General features: G+C 39.0%; 2 protein-coding genes across 2 annotated transcripts; both read right to left on the minus strand.

Moving 5' to 3' along the window:
- Nucleotides 1-327: 327 nt before the first annotated feature.
- Nucleotides 328-6612, minus strand: LOC308105250 (ATP synthase subunit d, mitochondrial-like). Its single transcript, XM_080455890.1, has 6 exons — nucleotides 6562-6612; nucleotides 4716-4843; nucleotides 4064-4160; nucleotides 1898-1969; nucleotides 1177-1239; nucleotides 328-561 (listed from the first exon to the last, which is right to left on the minus strand). Exons 2-6 carry the CDS (start codon nucleotides 4835-4837, stop codon nucleotides 430-432), a joined length of 486 nt encoding a protein of 161 aa, XP_080312016.1. The 5' UTR covers nucleotides 4838-4843; nucleotides 6562-6612; the 3' UTR covers nucleotides 328-429.
- A 5914-nt stretch (nucleotides 6613-12526) lies between these two features.
- LOC308101417 (homeobox protein MSH-C-like) lies at nucleotides 12527-14624 on the minus strand (the record flags this gene model as incomplete). The annotated part of the gene is made up of 2 exons (XM_080450837.1): nucleotides 12527-12957; nucleotides 14168-14624. The coding sequence occupies 2 exons, from the start codon at nucleotides 14622-14624 to the stop codon at nucleotides 12527-12529; spliced, it is 888 nt and encodes a 295-aa protein (XP_080306963.1).
- Nucleotides 14625-19707: the final 5083 nt, after the last annotated feature.

Genomic DNA, 19707 nt, shown 5'->3' on the forward strand with positions numbered 1-19707 from the left:
AGTGCGACACGTGAGCTTGTAGATGGGCAATAAATGAAAGAAAAAAATCAAAATATATTGTTCATAATTATCTAAAATGCATATCAATTTTGGGAGCCTTGCATTGAGAACGTTTGAGGGCCACTGACTGAACCACCACCAACTGCAGACTTCAGTCATCAGTGATGTTCCTCATTCCACACTTTCCAACTAAAATACAGTAATGTAGCTTTTTCCCCTAAGTAAAGCTGTGCCCACAGTGCCATCTAGTGGTACATAATTCATCCGCACATCATTTCCAATGGTCACACTACTTTACTTCAACTGGATTGACTGCTTTGCAAGATATTTGAAACATTTGGATTTTTCTTTATTGAAGAAGCCAGCCATGACATGGTTCTCATTAAATGTACATAATCTTTATTGTGGGGCAAGTGTCCAGTGAGGAGTTTACAGCTCGGCAATAGGCTTGTGTGGCCAATAGGGGTATTTGACCTTGTCCAATTTGGTCTCGGGGAAAGTGTCATTCAGATCTTCAATCGTCATCTGATCGAAGGGGATCATATTCTGGAATTTAGCAAGCTGCAAAATGAAAGCAAGAGAGGGGGGTGGGGGAAGACATGGTTAAGAGATGGAACTGATAGTGGAATATATAGTAGTGGACACTAGTAGGGCAGATAAACATTAGTCTAGAGATAAGACTTGAGTGATCTCAGGCAGGAAATTCAAGCATTACTTTAGCCAAGATGATAAAAAAAAAGATGCAAACTTATAATGAATAGAAGGATATGTCATTATTGTACAGTTTATTTCAATTCTATACCTCTAATCAGTCTTTATTTACATATTTGGTACTTGAGTGATTACATTGTGTCACGCTCAGTGTAATCAAGTATAATGTTAGTACAATGGTGAGTGTACACCAACAAACATCTATACTTATATAAATCATAGCTCATCTACCTCACATGTTGTTTAACATGTGAGCGCATCTGTGTCTAAGAATATTACATTTATTTTCATGTCATCTACACTGCAAAATCCTGAGTATTAAAATAGAAGAAACTGGAACTCTGAGTGTGTACACTCATAGAATAACATTAATACTCAGGATCTGACTGTGTATGTAACTATGTAACCACCCTTTTGTGACTTTAGTTTCAAACCATTGACAATCAGTGAACTACGCAGCCTCACCTCTGCCTCATACGCGACAATACGGGCCTTCGACTCTTCGGCATAGGTCAAAGCACTTTTATTCTGTTGGAAAGGACACAATCATTATCTCTCTTGATGTAAATGAGAGAACACACAAACAGCACTACGGTGCTGAAATCTTAATTCATGGACATATAGTAGCATATCGTCGCTGTTGGGCAGAAACCAACTATCTTTTTTATTTTCTTTAATAAATCAAGTGCTATTTGTGCTATTGAACACCCTTTATGTCTATGTGTGGGTTTCACAAATACTGAAACAATGAAGTGTTAAGAAGCACTTCTGACTAAACCTCCTAACTCCATTGGATCCTCAAACTGTCGTTCAAACCACCTAACTCAGGGTTCTTTCCCGTCTGTCTTCGTCATTCTAATGAATGATGGGAAAAAATAAGTATAATGGTCAAAAACCTCCGAACTCCACTGGAGCTGGGTAAAGTGATGAAAATATAAGGACACATTCAAGTATCTGACAATGTATAAAGTCACCATACCAACTTAAATGAGGCAGTGTTGTTGTTTTAAACACATGTATTTTTTGTGGGTTTTTTTTCTTCTGAGAAGTTAATATTTTGGACATAGTAGTTGGTTTCTGCCCGACAGCTGAGATATGACATTTTAAATGATAAACAAGACAACATTGTAGATTCCTGAGGCAGGATGGACTGAAAAATGTGCATATTATTTGTTGGGACACTTACTGCCTCTGCCTCCTGTGCGTCGATCAATGCAGTTTGTGTGTCGACAGGCTCTGGGATCGTCATGGCTGAGAACTGTTGGAAGAACATCTGTGTGAGCCGTCATTGTCACAAAAGCTTAACAAAATCCTAACAAAATCCCATCTTAACCCATTAAGACCGGGAACGCCTCTGTGCCATTTTAAGATTTCTTTGGGCTATTCAAAAACAGCAGATCTACAAGCTCACAGCGTGGCACAGAGTGCCGCGCTATGAGCTTGTAGATCTGCTTTTTATTTTTTAAATCTTGAATATTTGTGCAAATCTTTGAATATATATATTTTTAAAGCGAACATTTGTGTTCAAATGTCTTCTAAATCCTAACAGCTTTTTGAAAAAAAACTTATGTTGCTATAATATCAGTGGTCTTCAAACTTTTCTCATGCCAAGGACCACCCAAAATGATATATTTGGCCGCGGACCCCCATCTCAAAATATGTTGTTCCAGGGACCCCCCCAAAAGCAAAGATTTAAGTAAGTTACAAATGTTCGCATTAAAAAATATATTATTCAAAGATTTGCACACATTTTTCAATTTAGATTCGATTTTTCTAAAATAGCTGATCTACAAGCTCGGTGCCGCGCTATGAGCTTGTATATCTGCTATTTTTGAATAGCCAAAGAAATCTTAAAATGACACAGATGCGTACCCGTAGCCGGTCTTAATGGGTTAAATCTGCATTTGACATCTTGTTGATTATCACAAGGCCTGAAAATTGTCTTGGCCTGTATGAAGGTTTCATTGAGACCGACACATTATGTCAAATGTGCCACCTATAGATGTTGTTGGTTTTTCCTCCTTTCTAAAGCATGTTGTCACAATCTAGCCACCCTCTAAGCTCCAACTAAAGGCTGCGACACCCCATGTCAACTTGCAAGAACTAAGAGCGACAAGTCAGATCGCTTTGTGTCGCCTTTACATCTCCAGTACATGTTGAGCTCGAACACACCAAAGACTAGAGCTAACAGCCAGTTGATGGCCAACTTCTGTGCCCTCTATACCAGGAGGGGGGGGCAGTAGTCTGTATCATGGGATATACAGTATTAGCAGAGCAGCAAAGAAGAGGAGGCTATGGTAAAAGGACACTCAGAGTTCCATGCCATAGCATTTGCCATAGACACTACTAGGAGGCAAACTGGACCCAGATGTTTGATGGAATGCACTGAAATCAAGGAGAGTGAACAAATGATTGTGTGATAATGATCATCAAATAATCAGTTCGGAAAAAAATATTTAAGACATATCCATTTTCTGATCTCCTTTTTTGATGTGCACACTATATAATTGTATTGAGGTAAGCAAGTTTCAAGACTATCTGGGCAGTATTCTCTATAGCAGATTCATCAGGTTTCCAGGCTAGATATCCCATACAGCTGTGATAAATCTCCTAAACCCGTGTAAACTACAGACATGATTTCAGGCATCTAACCAAAAACGCATTCAAACAACCCATTGACTTTCAGATAAGGGAATCGTTAAATGCAAAAATGCAAACTTGTTTCCAGGTTTTAGGATTAATCACTTTGGCAATATACAGAAAGAAATATCACTCAAGATAACTTTGGGAGAACTGTCAATAGAAACGACACATTTAGTGGAGGTACTTCTGTGGCCTACTGGCAGTGTGCAGTGCACTAGACATTTGGTCCAGAGTCAGACACACACACACACACACACTCGATGGCTAGCTTCCTGCAGAACCACACCATAAAAATACGGCCCATTTCCACATTACTCTCTCACATCAATATTGCTGCATGTGCCCTCTATTCATCTGTCGTTAGCTCGCTGCTTAGTTCTTTTCGAGGTCTGATTTGCTCAAGATTAACAGCCAAACAGTGACCTCTCGCTCCTAAATGATTCAACATGCTCAGTCGGGGGAATGGATCCTGGCTACTGGCTGACTAACGCCAATGGCCCAGGACACACCACAAAAACAAACTAACCATTGCAACACTGACGTGTTTGCGAGGCACTGTGAGCTTGCAGATCGGCCATTTTATTACAACATTCACAGAATAGGGACCCTTGGGTTCATGTGGTTAATTGGCCCAAGGAACTATTTTCCCATAGCTTTGACAAGGCATTTGCCACAGTTAATAATGTAAAAAATGTGATCAAAATCTCACCTTCTGTTCAAACTCAGCCACCATCCCAGGTCTGGCCACAGCTTTTTGGTAGTGAGTCCAGTCAATCCCTACAGGGGCCTCTGGAAGGTGAGCTAGCCTTGTGTACAGAAAAATACAATTACAGTAAGATGACCATATCTAGTAAATGAGAGACCTATATAGTATGACTCTTCTACACTATGAGGAAAGTGTTTAGGAGAGAAAGTGGTCATGCCTGTTCATAAAACTGGGGTAAAACAGGAGGTAACTGAATAAGTTTATGCAAAGCAATAAATCGTGACGGTTTTCAAATTCTTTTAAATAAACAAACTAATATACAAGGCAATACGTTGCCACAAGATAGCTTAACTATGAATACAAGTACACAATATAGGTGTACTTTGGTCTGGCAGATTACTCAAGACTCTGCTTTAGAATATTTTCAGGACAGTGCACAGGAACATGAATGTATGTAGAAGTATACAGATTCAAAAGGTTGTATTAATGCTAATACAAATAAGTAAATGATGGAGCACGCACAAAAACAAATTCCACCCACTTAACCTATGACGTGACAATAAAAAAAAAAGATTCTGATTCTACTGTGCAGTATAAGGTTGGTGTGTGTATACTCGTCAGTTATTTTGTTATGTCTAATGTGAGCAGTACTGACTTTCCACCGATGGCATCGCTGCGAGTCTTCAAGGCATTGAACATGCCCCTCTGGTTGGGTGGCACCCTCTCTGCAAATGCCACCCAGTCAACGGCCTTCATCGCAAAACGGCGAGCTGCCATGGTAATCTGAAAGAAAAGCAGCGGGGGAAGAAGAAATGGGTCATAATATGGTCACACATAGATAGACGATCAGGAAATATACACTCATTCATTGTACAATAATTATTTTGTTTAGTTCAAACTAAAGTGAGGACTATTAAGACAGTATGTTTTAGCCCATTGAGATTGGGCTAAAAACAGCCCAATCTCAATGGGCTTTTTACACAAAAAGTATACCTGGACAAGGATGGCTATGGCCGTTTTTAGCCCAAGGAGTGGTTTTGGTGCAAAACCAAATGCTTGCAATGGATTCAGAATCATAAAAACACCCTAGTTTGACCCCTCACATGCAACTTAAAACAGAATTAAAATTGGATTGTTTTTGCCCTGCATGGAAATGCAGGGAAATGGTGGGTACCCCAACTTTCAGCAGCTGTCAAAAATTCTCCTAGGGAAACTGAATTTCAGTCTTTGTGAGATGTGTTACTAGACACCTTTACAAACACATTGGTGAAGATTTTTTTTGGTAAGGAATTTATTCCAAGATTGGAAATCTTTCTGCTAATATCCCCTGACTAACAGTAAAGGGTGTGTATCAGTGGTCGAGAGTAACTAATTTCATTTACTCAAGTACTGTAATTAAGTTAACAATTTTGAGTTATTTTTACTTTCTTCAATACTTTTACTTGTACATCTCAGAGGCAAATATTGTACTTTTTACACCACTATAATTATTGAAAAATGTCGTTACTTAGTAGATTTGGATTATTATTACAAAACATACAGTAACCACTTCAACACTATATACATTTCGGCCATTTGAAAATAGCCGATCTACAAGGTCACAATGTGAGCTTATAGATCTGCAAATGTCAAGATTTTTATACATTTGAAAACGTGTGAAATGGGACATAATGCATAATGAGTACTTTCTACTTTAAATACATTTTGATACCAATACTTTTACCCAAGTACATTTTGAATGTTGGACTTCTACTTGTAACAGAGTATTTCTACATTGCAGTATTGATATTTTTACTTAAGTAAAAAGTGTAGTACTTTTTCCACCACTGGAAGACTAAATAGTGCATAACGTGTTTGCAAGCAAAATAATGACACAGTAAAGGGTGTAGTTCAGTGGTTCTCAAACCTTTACATTTCAAGGTCTCCCCTTAACTCTGACAGCATACAAATGGAACCAAAGGGTCCATTTGGTTCCATTTGTATGCTGTCAAGAGTTAGACTTGTAAGGATCCATTTAGAACCCCTAAAAAAGAAACCCAGAGAGTCCCTAGAACCAACTTTGAGAACCACTGGGTGTAGTTAATCAACACTGTATATTCATAACTGAGTGACATTCATGAGTCACATTGATTGCTGTCAGCTGTCAAAGTTACTTTATTATGTAACAGGCAAGATGAAGGCCTGTATTAAAAGAACAACACGGATATAGAAGCTTTAACACTGTGTTTATGTCATTACAACTAGACTCAGGTCATTCTCTTTTAACTCGCAGCTAAAGACAGGCTAGCAGATTAGCTAACGTTGGCCTCTTGCTAACGTTGTTTCCAACCAAGGTCAGATTGCCATGCTTGTATCTCTCTATCAAACGGCCGCAGGGAAAGCGTGTTTGCTTTTGCATGCGATGCACACGTTGTAAATGTCTGCTCAATACACCGTCATGTTCTAAACTGCGTGTATTAAGTTAAATAAGTGTGAACAAATTGTTCTTTTGACTCACTCACCTCTCAGTTGCTCCTTCAGACAGGGAATGCGCACGCAGAACAGGATGGGCTCGACTGCTTCGTCTCCGCTTTTCAGAGCTGAGAGACCCCGTAGCGAGTCGGCTACTGCCCTCTGGTGGTATGGTGTATGTATGGTAGACGTGTAGCCCTGAAACATGACTGTGTCATACCATGACAGTCATGGCGCTACTTGTTCCTGTTTTTTAGAACATTTTACATTTACAACCAGTAAATCTACATGAACGTTTACATTTCAAATATAAAGTGCTGACACTACGGCCACGGATGTTACAAGTTAAAGCGCTTAAATTTAAGTACCCGTATCTTCCGTATTGTTAAATACAAATATTTTTAATCTGATCACCAGCCATTTTCTTCTTATTTTCTCCATATGCTTTCAACTACATGCCCCTATTGGTTGGGAGGTGTATTGCACTCTGATACATTATTATTATTATTTTTAAGAAAGAAAGAAAGAAAGAAAATGGCCGCCGATCGGATTAAAATGCTTTTTATTGAACAATACGGAAGATACGGGTACTTAGACTCAGGCGCTTTAACTTTTAACATTTGTGGCCGTAAGGTCAGAACTTTATGTTTGAAATTTGAACGTTTATGTAGATGTACTGGTTGTAAATGTAACATTTTCAAAAAACAAGAACAAGTAGCGTCATGACGCTTGTGACAGACGAGCGTCATGTGAACCATGGCTATTGGCTAGCTAGGTAGTGCTGACTGCTGAGGGTATTAATGACTCAGTGGTTCTCAAACGTTTACATGTCAAGGACAACAAGGACCCCCAATTTGGCATTGGTGTAAAGTAACCAAGTAGGCTACATTTACTCAAGTACTGTACTGTACAGTACAATTTTGAAGTATTTTTACTTTCCAATTTTCAATACTTTTACTTACTCCACTACATCTCAGAGACAAATATCGTATTCCACTACAATTATTTGAAAACTTTAGTCACTAGTTACTTTGTAGATTTGAATTATTATTACGAAACGAAACATATACATTAACCTCTTCAGCCCTATTTAAACTTTGGTTGCTAATCTATACTGCTATTTTCAAAAGATTGTACTACATTTTATACCTTGTGAAACGGGACATTCTGCATAATAATGAGTGCTTTTACTTTGGGTACTTTAAGTACATTTTGATACCAATACTTTTGTACTTTTACTCAAGTACAATTCATTCCGGAATTTTACTTGTAAGAGTATTTCTACAAAGCAGTATTGATACTTTCAAATACATTCAAGGTATCTCCATTTTTCCCCTGGATGTTTTGAAAAAAGCAGATCTACAAGCTTTACAACAAGTCACATTAAGATGTGTTGAGCTTGTAGATCGACTTTTACAAATAGCCAATGAGGCCTATATCATGTATAGGGTTAAACTTGTTAAAATTGTGGCTATAATAACTAATTGTTCTGCATGGAGAGACCCCCGTAAGGACCCCTGGGGGTCCCCGGAGTCCTGGACCTCACGTTGAGAACTACTGCCTAATAAAGCATAAAAGTGTGATTATTAAAGGTTTAACAGAAATCTTACAATTGCTCCTATATTCAGTGGTGGAAGAAGTACTCAGATAGTTTACTTAAGTAAAAGTAGCAATAACACAATGTAGAACTACTCTGTTACAAGTAAAAGGCCTCTGTTCAAAATGTTACTTGAGTAAAAGTACCAAAGTATTGGCATCAAAATATACTTAAAGTACCAAAAGTAAAAGTACTAAAAAGTTTGAAAATAGCAGATCTACAAGCTCACAATGGGTGGCATTGCGATGTGTTGTGGTTGTGGCCAAAGTGGTTAATGTGTATGTTTTATAATATAATCATCTATATTTGCAAAGTAACTAGTGACTAAGGTTTTCAAAGATTTGTAATTGAGTAAAAGTACAATATTTGCCTCTGAGATGTAGTGGAGTAAGTAAATGTATTGCAAATTGCAAATACTCCAGTAAAGTAAAATTACTTCAAGATTGTAGGCTACTTAGCCTACGTACTTGAGTAAATGTACTTAGTTACTTTACACCACTGCTCCTAATAGCAGCCAAGAAAAACTAACGTTTATAATCTTCAAGATAAGTTATTATAAACGTTAGTTTTTCTTGGCTGCATCATTCTGAAGTGATGTTAGGTCTTATAAGGCCAAACCACCTTCTTAACGCAGGGGTTCTCAAAGTGGGGTCCGGGGACACCCAGGGGTCCTTTGTGGAGGCACACCAGTTTAATTTCATTATTCTATTTCACCAATGAGGTAAGACCATTCAAATATAGGTTTTCACTCACTCTCTGGAGTCTCTCCACTGTTATCTGCCCAAATACAGTTGTTAGTTATCATACTAAATCTAATTTAACAACAAAAGAATGTCTATTGAGGTGGTCCCTGGCACACAATTGTTTTAAAAGGGGTCCGTGGGGTCCTAATATGTATCAATTCGGGGGTCCTTGACTGGAACCACTGACTCAACGAAATACACCATTGTTAATTATACAATTATTATCAGCCCATTAGGCTGCAGTTGAAATGTAGCCAACAATTGAACTTGAATTAAATGTACATCATTCATATATTTGACTATATGACTAGGTCGCTCATAATTACCGTGGTACACACATGTACACTAGCTAAAAGCTGTTGTAATGGAGGCAGCACTGATACATTAGGTAAGGTTTAACTGATTTGATCATTTAATAGGCTATGAAAACGTGTGCCTCAGTTTAGGCCTAAAATAATCTGATTGGTCTTGAAGTGTAAAGATCTGCATTGCGCATCACACGTTTTAGAACACTGTTCCCAAACAGTGGGTCGGAACCCATATGTGGGTCGCGGACCACGTTTTTATGGGTCGTGAGTAAATGGCCCTTTATTTTTTGTTTCCTACATTTAGTTTTTAATTATTATTATTTCAAAAGATTTTCAAAAAAATCCCCAATATTTTCCGTAAGTTTTGTAACAAATTCAAACGTTTTTCAAAGGAATTCCATTTTTTTTAAATCCATTAATTAGAGGGAAGTAAAAATATCAGATCTACAAGCTCACGAGTCACAACACGTGGCATCGCGACGTGTTGTGAGCTTATAGATCTGCTATTTTCGCTAGTTTGGGTCACGGGAGACATCAAATTTCTCTTTTCGGTCTCGAGCTAAAAAGTTTGGGAACCAGTAGAATTTCTACAATAGCCTATTTGATGTACATGTAGTACATTTACATGTACATTTTATGTAATGACGGCTTTGTTGAGCCTTTATATAGAGAACATTTGGACGAAATGGTTAGTATACGCTTTTCCCCAAAATAATCTGGACTGTGGCGTATACAGCGTATAACGGTAGAACACACTGATATAGATTAAAGATATGGCAGAATTCTGCTTATTATTATCATCAATTAACTGGTGAAAAAACGTATGAACAATTCGTTTCCTAAAAAGAACTAAACTGCTTTTCAATGAGGAGACCCTTGTAATTGATGTTGTTTATTTGCTGAACTCAGTCTTTTTTACAATAACTGATATTTTAGATAGGTGTAGGTATGTACACAGTACAGATACAACAAGAATACTTAATAAATACCATTTTCCTGCGTTTTCTTCAAACAGTGTTGCAGGGCATATTATAAACAATACACATTTTATTTACATTATTGTTACAGCAACATTTCTTGGAAAATAATCTATTTCTTTATCATAACACTCAAAAAGGCCACGGCGTGAGTAAAGAGAATATCTAAAGACATGCGTTTCCTAAAAAATAGAATTTCTCTCCACATGTTTTTTACAGAATAGAAATATGAGAAAAATACATTTTGCAAAGAAATAATAGACATTCAAACAGCAATGCTCTGGGAAACTGCAATTTTACCCAAGGACAATGGAATGATAAATAAACTGTCAACGTTCAATGTGAAGAAACAATTCAAGTGATTAGAGAACACATTGGTCTTAAGGCACTGGCGCCGTTTAAGTACTTGTATGTTGCTTTTTAACTAACTTTCTATGCACTATATAGGTCAGTGGTTCTCAACGTGTTTTAGCTCGAGACCCAAAAGATCAATTTAATGTCTCCCCCTGACCCAAACTAGTCAAAATAGCAGATCTACAAGCTCACAGCATGTCACAGTGATCTTGTAGATTGGTTATTTTCCACTACTTATTAAACATTAATGGAATTTCTTAGATTTTTGGCATTTATTCATGACATTATTTAGAGAAAAAAATGAAATTGTTTTTAATTCATGACAATTTTAGATTTTTTGGGGGCGGGGAAATTGAATTTATTCTTAAATAGGCTATTTAAAAACTAAATCTAGGAAAAGATTTTTTTTTTACGGGATATTTACTCGCGATCCATAAAAATGGACCCGCGACCCAAAAATGGGTCCCGACCCACTGTTTGGGAACCACTGCACTAGGTTATTGCATTCATGTCTTTGACCATTTCAAATGCCCTTTTCCCCCAAACGAGCAGGAACATTTAGGTCATTGGGCCCACACAATGTGGTACTTTAGGTGGAATTATTAGATATATAGGCACATCGCTTGAAAACATGACATTTATGGTTGAACTTGAGTCTATATGTCTCAAATTACAGCACATAATTCGATAGAGCTTGATGTTGACTCAATGTTATATATTTTGATATATCTCCCATCCTAATAATCCTAATATTATGTCTGGCATAACAATCCCAAATAGAAATGTTTTTGTTTTTCTTCTTTTCTTAGATAATAAAACATCGTCCTCATTTGTATCCTAAACCTGTGGGCCTGTTTCAACCACACAGTAAAATTAATCAATTTGTAACTCTGTGTTGTACAAAATGTAAGCAAATGTTTTTTTGTTCTTTAGGCTACGGGTCCATTTGGTTACATTTATGCAAGGAGTTAACCACTTGAACCCCAGCATCCAAATTCCATGGGGGAACCTTAAAATCGCAGATCTACAAGCTCACAGCACATCACTTTGTGAGCTTTTACAATTTTGGCAGACATTTGGTGTAGAAGGGAAAAGTGGTCCGAGTAGCCTTTTACTATAAGAATAGAGTGTTTAAGTGGTTAAGTGTACTGTATTGCCTGTTTCAACCATGAACAAATAGACTTCAACATGTTTTTTTAAAGGCAAAGAGCAGTGGTGTAAAGTACATTTACTCAAGTACTGTACCTTAAGTACAGTTTTGAGGTATTTTTTACTTTACTTGAGTATTTCCAATTTTAAATACTTTCACTTCTACTCCACTATACATCTCAGAGGCAAATATTGTTCTTTTTACTCCACTACAATTATTTGAAAACTTTAGTTACTAGTTAGGCTACTTTGTAGAGTTTGATCATTATTACAAAACATACTTCAGCCATATTTCGGCCATTTGAAAACAGCCGATCTACAAGCTCACAATGCATCACGAGGCTATGCATTGTGAGCTTGTAGATCTGTTATTTTCTAAGGATATTTTTGAAAACTTGCGAAATGGGACATTCTGCATAATGAGCACTTTTACTTTTGGTAGCCTACTTTAAGTACATTTTGATGCCAATACTTTTGTACTTTTACTCAAGTACATTTTGAATTCCGGACTTCTACTTGTAAGTATTTCTGCATTGCAGTATTGATACTTTTACTTAAAGGAGTATTTCACCCAAAAAATGTCTTATATTCTATATCAATTACACCCATGAAGCCTTGAATTCATAGAGATTTTTTGTTTTTGTCTCATTCATGAGCCAATAATTTTATGACCGGGTCGTCGGTCAATAGGAGACTGGAGACTACGCCAGTCATCAAATTATTGCCTTAGGAATGCGACAAAAACTAAAAAATCTCCAGGAATTTAATTCAAGGCTTGCATGTGGTGTGTATAATTGATAGAATGTTTAGGGTGAACTACTCCTCTAAGTAAAAAAAAATGCGAGTACTTTTTTCCAACCACTGGCAAAGAGAGGAGGCATTTTTTCCTAAGACAGATAGTACATTCCATAAGTGACAGGTCCACTGAACAGTCCGGGTACAGGCAGGCCGGGCCTGGGGAAGGCGCTGGAGTGATGTCCGTAGAGGGACGCGTGGGAGCCCCCCAGGTGCGCTCCGAGGGGGAACGGCAGCCCGAACGGGGTGAGCACCGTGGGCTTCGAGGCCATTTTGTACTTCTCCAGCTCGGCCTCCTGCAGCCTCTTGGCCTTGGCCCGCCTGTTCTGGAACCAGATCTTCACCTGGGTCTCGGTCAGGCTCAGGGAGTTGGAGAACTCGGCCCGCTCGGCGATGGAGAGGTACTGCTTCTGGCGGAACTTGCGCTCCAGCGCCAGCAGCTGCGAGGTAGTGAAGGGGGTGCGAGGTTTTCTGTTGTTCTTGTGTTTCCTCAGAGGACACGCTGGAGTGGGACTTGAGCTTCCTAATAGACACACAAAAAAAACACAATAATGTAGCACTGTTTGTCATTAAATGTTTCGATGAATTGAATACACATGGATGGACCCCAAATGGAAACCAGCCATGGTGCTTTGAAAGCACTGCCAAAAGGATGAAACCTCATCCTTTAGCAGACCTTGTATAGAACTGTACTTTCTGTGCTTTTTTTATTATGGCAAACTGTTAATAAAGTATTCAATCAATCAATCAATCAATCAATCAATCAATCAATCAATCAATCAATCAATCAATCAATCAATCAATCAATCAATCAATCAATCAGCAAGCAACGTGTAAGGCACAACTATATAGGCAGATAACGATATGTCAATAACTGCGTCCTGAGTTGTTTTGTTGTTGTTTCTTAACAACAGAATTACAAACATACACATTGCACTGCCATATTAATATGGAATATGATAGGCTGTGATATATTCATATGATATGAAGTAGGCTATTTAATGCTTAAAAGGCAAATGGTATAAAACACTGTCGGGACCCATTTGTGGGTGGCGGGTCCATTTTTATGGGTCGCGAGCGAATATCCCCTAAACAAAGTTTTTCATTATTTCAAAAGATGTTTAAAATGTTCCCCCCCAAAATCTGAAATGTTCATGAATTAAAAACAAATTCTGAATTGTTTCAAAAATAATTTCATAAATAAATACCAAAAATCTAAGAAATTCCATACATTCAAAAACAAAATGTTTAAGAAGTAGTGAAAATAGCCGATCTACAAGCTCTCAAGGCGTTGTGAGTTTGTGTCCTGGGCAAACATCTGATTTCTCTTTTGAGTCTTGAGCTAAAAAGTTTGTGAACCAGTGGTATAAAAGCATTATACAGTATAGAACTCAACAGGCTTATGGCATATCATTGCCGCAGAATAAAACTATATTTTCCCTGGTGACGCTCATAATTCATCTACAATCCATAACTGACTGACTGACTGCAGTAGCCTACTGTATTTCTTTCAGTTTTGCCAAACATGTCAAGCTTTCTGATTGATTGATTTGATTGATTGAACACTTTATTAACAGTTTGCAAAAAAGCACAGAAAATACAGTTCTACAAAAGGATGCTAAAAGGATTAAAACCCCTAGAAAGCACTATGGCTTGTTTCCATTGGGGTCCTGACTCCTGTGTATTCAATTCATTCGAAATTGTCACTACTTCAGAGGGAAGGAAGGACTTACTGGTAGGAGAAGAAAAGGAGGACGACTGATGATGGAACCAAGTGCTCTGATCTTTCTCACAAAACGGAGGACTGCTGGATCGGTCGTTGCAGGGTTCGCAGGATCCAGTGGATCCACTTTGAGAGGAACCCTCCGCGGTAACTTTCCTCTGATCCGCGTAAAAAGTCTTTGGAGAAAACTGCGCGCTCTGGGCCGCCAGTGACTTCTGGTGGACGGGACTCAAGTCTGAGGAGGGGGAGTAAACAGTCCGACAGGTGGTCTTGGTGGTCTTGGAGATCAGCGATTCCACGCTGAACGGAAGACAGTTGATGCTCCGCTGGGTTTTGTAGGATCCTTTGTCGGTTGTCATGTCTTTAGGCTGGAGATCCTCGGATTCCTCCGTATCATCCGTGTCTTCTTTCTTGTGCGTTAGTTTGTTCTTGTCACTGATCGGCGACCCCTGTATGTGATTCATCATTGTGAGGGGGTCTGGGGGGGCCATACACCTCCGATCAGGCCGCTAACAGGACAGTGGGTTTTGGATGGAGATCTTAGCCTGTGTGAGTGTTATAGTGATCCAATGTTTTCTGCTGCTGTCAGAACGTCTCACAGTAGCTTAACTCCGCCAGACGGGGGTCGTCTATAAAAGGGCAGTGACCGGGGTTGCCAGGTTGCGCGAGAGAAACAAGCAAACCGGGTCTAGGGAAACAAGCCCAAAAGAAGCCACATGAGCACTCTCTAACCCTGTATACATTGGCTATTTGAAAATAGTCGATCTACAAGCTCACAACTGCAGAACTGCTATTCAAGAATCTTGGGGGAAAAAAGTGAAAATTTAGGAGTATTTTTCTAATCCAAAAAATCTTGTATGGGGGTCTCTGGCACAAAATATTTTCAGAAGGTTGGGTCTACAAATACATATTAATTTGGGGGTCCTTGACATGAAAATGTAAGAACCACTGGTTTAAACAACATTAGGAAACGAGCCCCAAAGAAGCAACTACACTTTAGAAACAAGCCCCAAAAACAGCAACCCTACCAATAATTTACAAGCAACTGTACAGAAAACCAAGCCCAAAGTAGCTTATAATAAGCGGACATGGCAACCCTGGTGGTGAAGCGTTCCCCTCCCCGAGCCGACCAATCAGCTCACCACGTTGTCCCCCGTGACGTCATCTCCGACCCTCGTTCCCTATTGGCCCGCTGCCTTCCATAAGAGACATCAAGGGGGCCTTTGAAAGGAAGGAGAAGTTAATCATACAGACCCCATGCTGTGCGGGGGTATTGATGGCTCAAGGGGTTTTGTCTCCACTGCTCACAAAGTAGAGCAATTTTAGTGCAATTACCCAGTGGGGAGGACTTTTGAGCATTATTTAGCCCTCTATCCACTTGGTACTAGGACACTATTTGGAACCTTTTTGTTGAATTAGCCTAGGCAACACTACTGTAAAAACCAGTGGTGGAAAAAAGTACTCACATTGTCTTACTTAAGTAAAAGTATCAATACTGCAATGTAGAAATAATCTGTTACGTTAAGTGAAAGTCCGGGATTCTAAAGGTATTGGTGTCAAAATGTACTTAAAGTGCCAAAATAGAAAGTACTCATTATGCAGAATGTCCTGTTTCACCAGTTTTCAAATGTATGAAACTTTTTGAAAATGGCAGATCTACAAGCTCACAATGTGTCGCATGGCAACGCATTGTGAGCTTGTAGATCGGCTATTTTCAAATGGCTGAAATGTGTATGTTTAAGTTACTGTATGTTTTGTAATAATAATCAAAATATACAAAGCAACTAGTAACTAAAGTTTTCAAATAATTGTAGTGGAGTGAAAGTACATTATTTACCTTTGAGATGTAGTGGAGTAGAAGTAAAAGTACAGAAAATTGGAAATACTGCAGTACAGTAAAAAATACCTCAGAATTGTACTAAGTACAGTACTTGAGTAAATGTATTTAGTTACTTTACACCACTGGTAAAAACTGTACTTAAAGAAAAGTACAGCTATATCCTATATATATAGGCATGCGTACATCTTTTGGCCTGTGACCGACCAAAATAGCCCAAACTAATTTCAAATAAATATTTTTTTAACTCACGATTTTCATGAATTAATTCTGCAAACAACCTGATTTGAAACGACCTTTATAGGCGCATGAAAGGAAGACAGGCAGGGAAACGTGCATAATGAGGAGAGAAATTCATTAAGTATGACTGTTGGTCACACAGCATTACAGCAATTTAAGGCCTGTCATGGGCCCTTTTTGTTCCACTGCAGCCTCAGTTGAGAAGCAACAGGCGTTTTTTCTCCAGGTCAAACTATTTAATAAGCCAGACAAGTTGTGTTTTGGAAGGCGCCAGGCTCGGCAGGATCAAAAAGGAAGATACCTCGGGGAGAAAAGGCAATGGTTAACTCCACTTAACCAATTGTCCTCTAAATATTTCATAGTCCAGTGAATATAGCTGGAAGGAAGCAAGTTCTGACAGTTAACTGTTTCACGTCTAAACCTGAAGTTGATGACGGTACAACATCACAAAACGTTTCTGCAGGGTTTTTTCTGACATCCATAGACAGAGACACAGATGAAGAAAGAAAGAAAAGTCGCTCCATTAGTTGTAATTGATTTTCAACTAAAGAGCAATTTTGAAGGAATCACATTAATTGGTTAGTGGTGAATATCCTACCCATTATAGCGGGCCTACATAAAGCTTAGTTCACTGGAATGACCTTGCATTGAGAAAACACAAATTAAATCAATGTAATGTTAGCCTAACCACTTGGTTTCTTCTTAGGAATTTAGTAATGCAGTCATTTGACATAATTATTTCCCTGGGTAGACCTACAGTATAAATATCAGCACTTCAGGTGAGGTGGCACGTACCATTCATTATTTAATGTCAATCCTTTCTCTCTGCTTTCCCACCGTGACACATGCATTCAGTCAGCACAAGATGGTTGTGCGCTTTGGTTTATCCATCCAACCCAACCCCAGAGCCCAGTGAATGACTGACAGTCATCAACAGTATCAAATACACAATTAGGACTTAGGGAGAGAAGATAGATGGTTCTCAGAAGACAGATTTCTGTTTAGCTTAATTGGTTTAACCCATCATTCTAGAATTGCCAATGAGAAAATAGCTTGTGGTCAGTCCGAGCACACAAGATCTCCCTCTTCCCACCCTACTTTGCTCCGCAAATAACTTTATCATTTTTTTTCGAGATGATTACAGCCTAAATAGATTAAACAACATTAACATCATTGAATAGTTTACTAATTTGAATCTCACTGTATAACCGTGTGTAGTTTTCTATGTTTTATGATCCCTGACTGTCACATACCCCAGATAATTGAAAATTATATCTTTCAAGGTAATTTGGCCTTCATTCTACCCCCAAAAAATTATCCCAACAGCATTAGAATGATTGACCAAACCTTTTGGTTGTCTGTTTCTTTAAAATGCTCATTTGGAGATACTATAAGTAACTTATATCTCATCCAGGTAACCAAAACTTTGCTTCATCGTTTGACTGGCGTGAAGTCTGATTTTCATGCCGTTCTTTCATTTCCTATCTGAAAAGCTGCCTCTCTGTCCCCTCATACAGCGGGGGCCTCTTGTGACCCAGATGGTTTACGTTTAGATCCCATACCCTCAACTCTATCTAATCTCCATAGTGTCGTGCAAGATGGGGATGAGAGTCGAACAGTAGAGTGCCCGAACCCATGCCGAGATTCATCCGATACAGGTACGCTGAGAGAAAGCTACACACAAAGTGCAGTTACCTCTCCCCCCCTGATGTTTCGTTGAGTGTATTTAGTTTTAGACTCCCTCTCCCTATACCCCAAAGGACATTTCTGTAACAGCATGCAGGCGAGTGAACTGTGTCAGAAGTTGTTACCGAGTCTGAAAGCAGATCTGTCCTTCAAGGTCAGCTTGAACTCCATGGGAAGCACTCTCCCCTCAGCCGGCACCAGAAATGAAAACTCTTTTTGCATGTATGGGGCCATTTCATTTACTCTCATGCTTCAGCGAAACCACTTAACCAGTTCATAAAGCGTAGTGGCCAAGTTTCGACACATTAAGGTATGTGAGAGAATAAAATATTAAAAAAATCAAGTCTGGTTGTTGTTCGTTCACAATCCAGGAATGCAGCTTTTTCTGGAAGCCTCTCTTGTTCGAATCCTGGGTATCACGGCAGGAAAGACAGGGATCAAATCGAGACTGTCCAGAGTCGCATGCTTGTTGTACCAACCATTGAAGCCATACTTTGTGTGAGTCCAGATGAGTTGAGCTGTCCACCACCAACAATGTGTGAATTCCCTGCTGAAGTGGGGCCCTCTTGACAAACAAACCGATCATTTACAAGAGTGAGGGAGTCATGGAACCCAATACCTGTGAGATGTGTTGACAGTGACACAAAGAATCGCAGGTACAGGCCTAACAGTAAGGTGGACATTTGCTGACACCACAGAGTATACGGACGGGGCCAAAAGTGTCATCCTCAGCAACATCGCCGCACGTCACTCTCACCCTGTTTGTTCTCGCTTCTCGCATCTGAAGTTTTTACGCAGTCTGAGGATGGAATGTGTTGCCAGAGTCGTCTCTGGTCTGGGCAATCAGATGTTGAGCAGTGATGTGAGATAGGATACGCAGGCATGCCTGCCAGCAGAACCAAACTCCAAGGGAGAAATTCATATTACCGTGAAACCAAGAGGTAACTATCTATTTTTCCATGCATCATGTGAGTTTGTACCTAATTCCACATTTTCCGCTTTAATCTTACATCTAGCCTCATTGGGCTTTTTTCACACAAGGTCACCCGCATAGACATGCCCACTTAAGAGCGGTTTAAATAGCATTGGGTTGCACAGTGCCGTGGAAAATATCTTGACCTTTCATTTGACTTAACAAGTTGATCCAATCCACATCAGAACGGCTTCGAGCCTGCATTTAAATACTGGTTTAACGTTTCCTGCCAAAGATACTTCCTCTTATGGCTTCACGGAGCCCTGTATTTGAACGCAGGGTAATGAGAGAAAATATTCTTGCTGTACTCAACTGAAAGGAATAAGGAAATGCCATTCCTGATGGCTCCATTCCCAACAATGATTCAGCCGTCACCTTGTCATCTTTGACCAGACAAATAAACAAGACATGTATCAATTCACTACAATTAAGGGTGCCATAATTTGAATAATAATTTATTTGAATTCTTAACCAAACAACCTCCTATGCTATGTTTAATGCTAATTGTGTTTTTGAAGTCACATTATTTTAATATATTAACACTTGCACTGTAAAATCCCCAGTGTTCATTTATCAATTTGTACCTCTGAGAGTGTAACCAAAAGGACCCTCATGGGTCCGCATTTGGTTACATTTGTACAGTCTCAGAGTTAAACGAACACTGAGGATTTTACTGTCATACCAGGTTCACAAACAGACGCTTTTTTCTTCTGCCTTGAGAGGGTTTCTCCTGACAGTCTGCTGCCAATAGAAAGTGTTTAAGAGAAAAGCCACGAGAGGTGACAATGCAATTGGCAATTTTGTCTGGACTGTA

This window comes from Gymnoscopelus braueri (assembly GCF_963280865.1).
Source record: "Gymnoscopelus braueri genome assembly, chromosome: 2".
Classification (NCBI taxonomy): Eukaryota; Metazoa; Chordata; class Actinopteri; order Myctophiformes; family Myctophidae; genus Gymnoscopelus; species Gymnoscopelus braueri.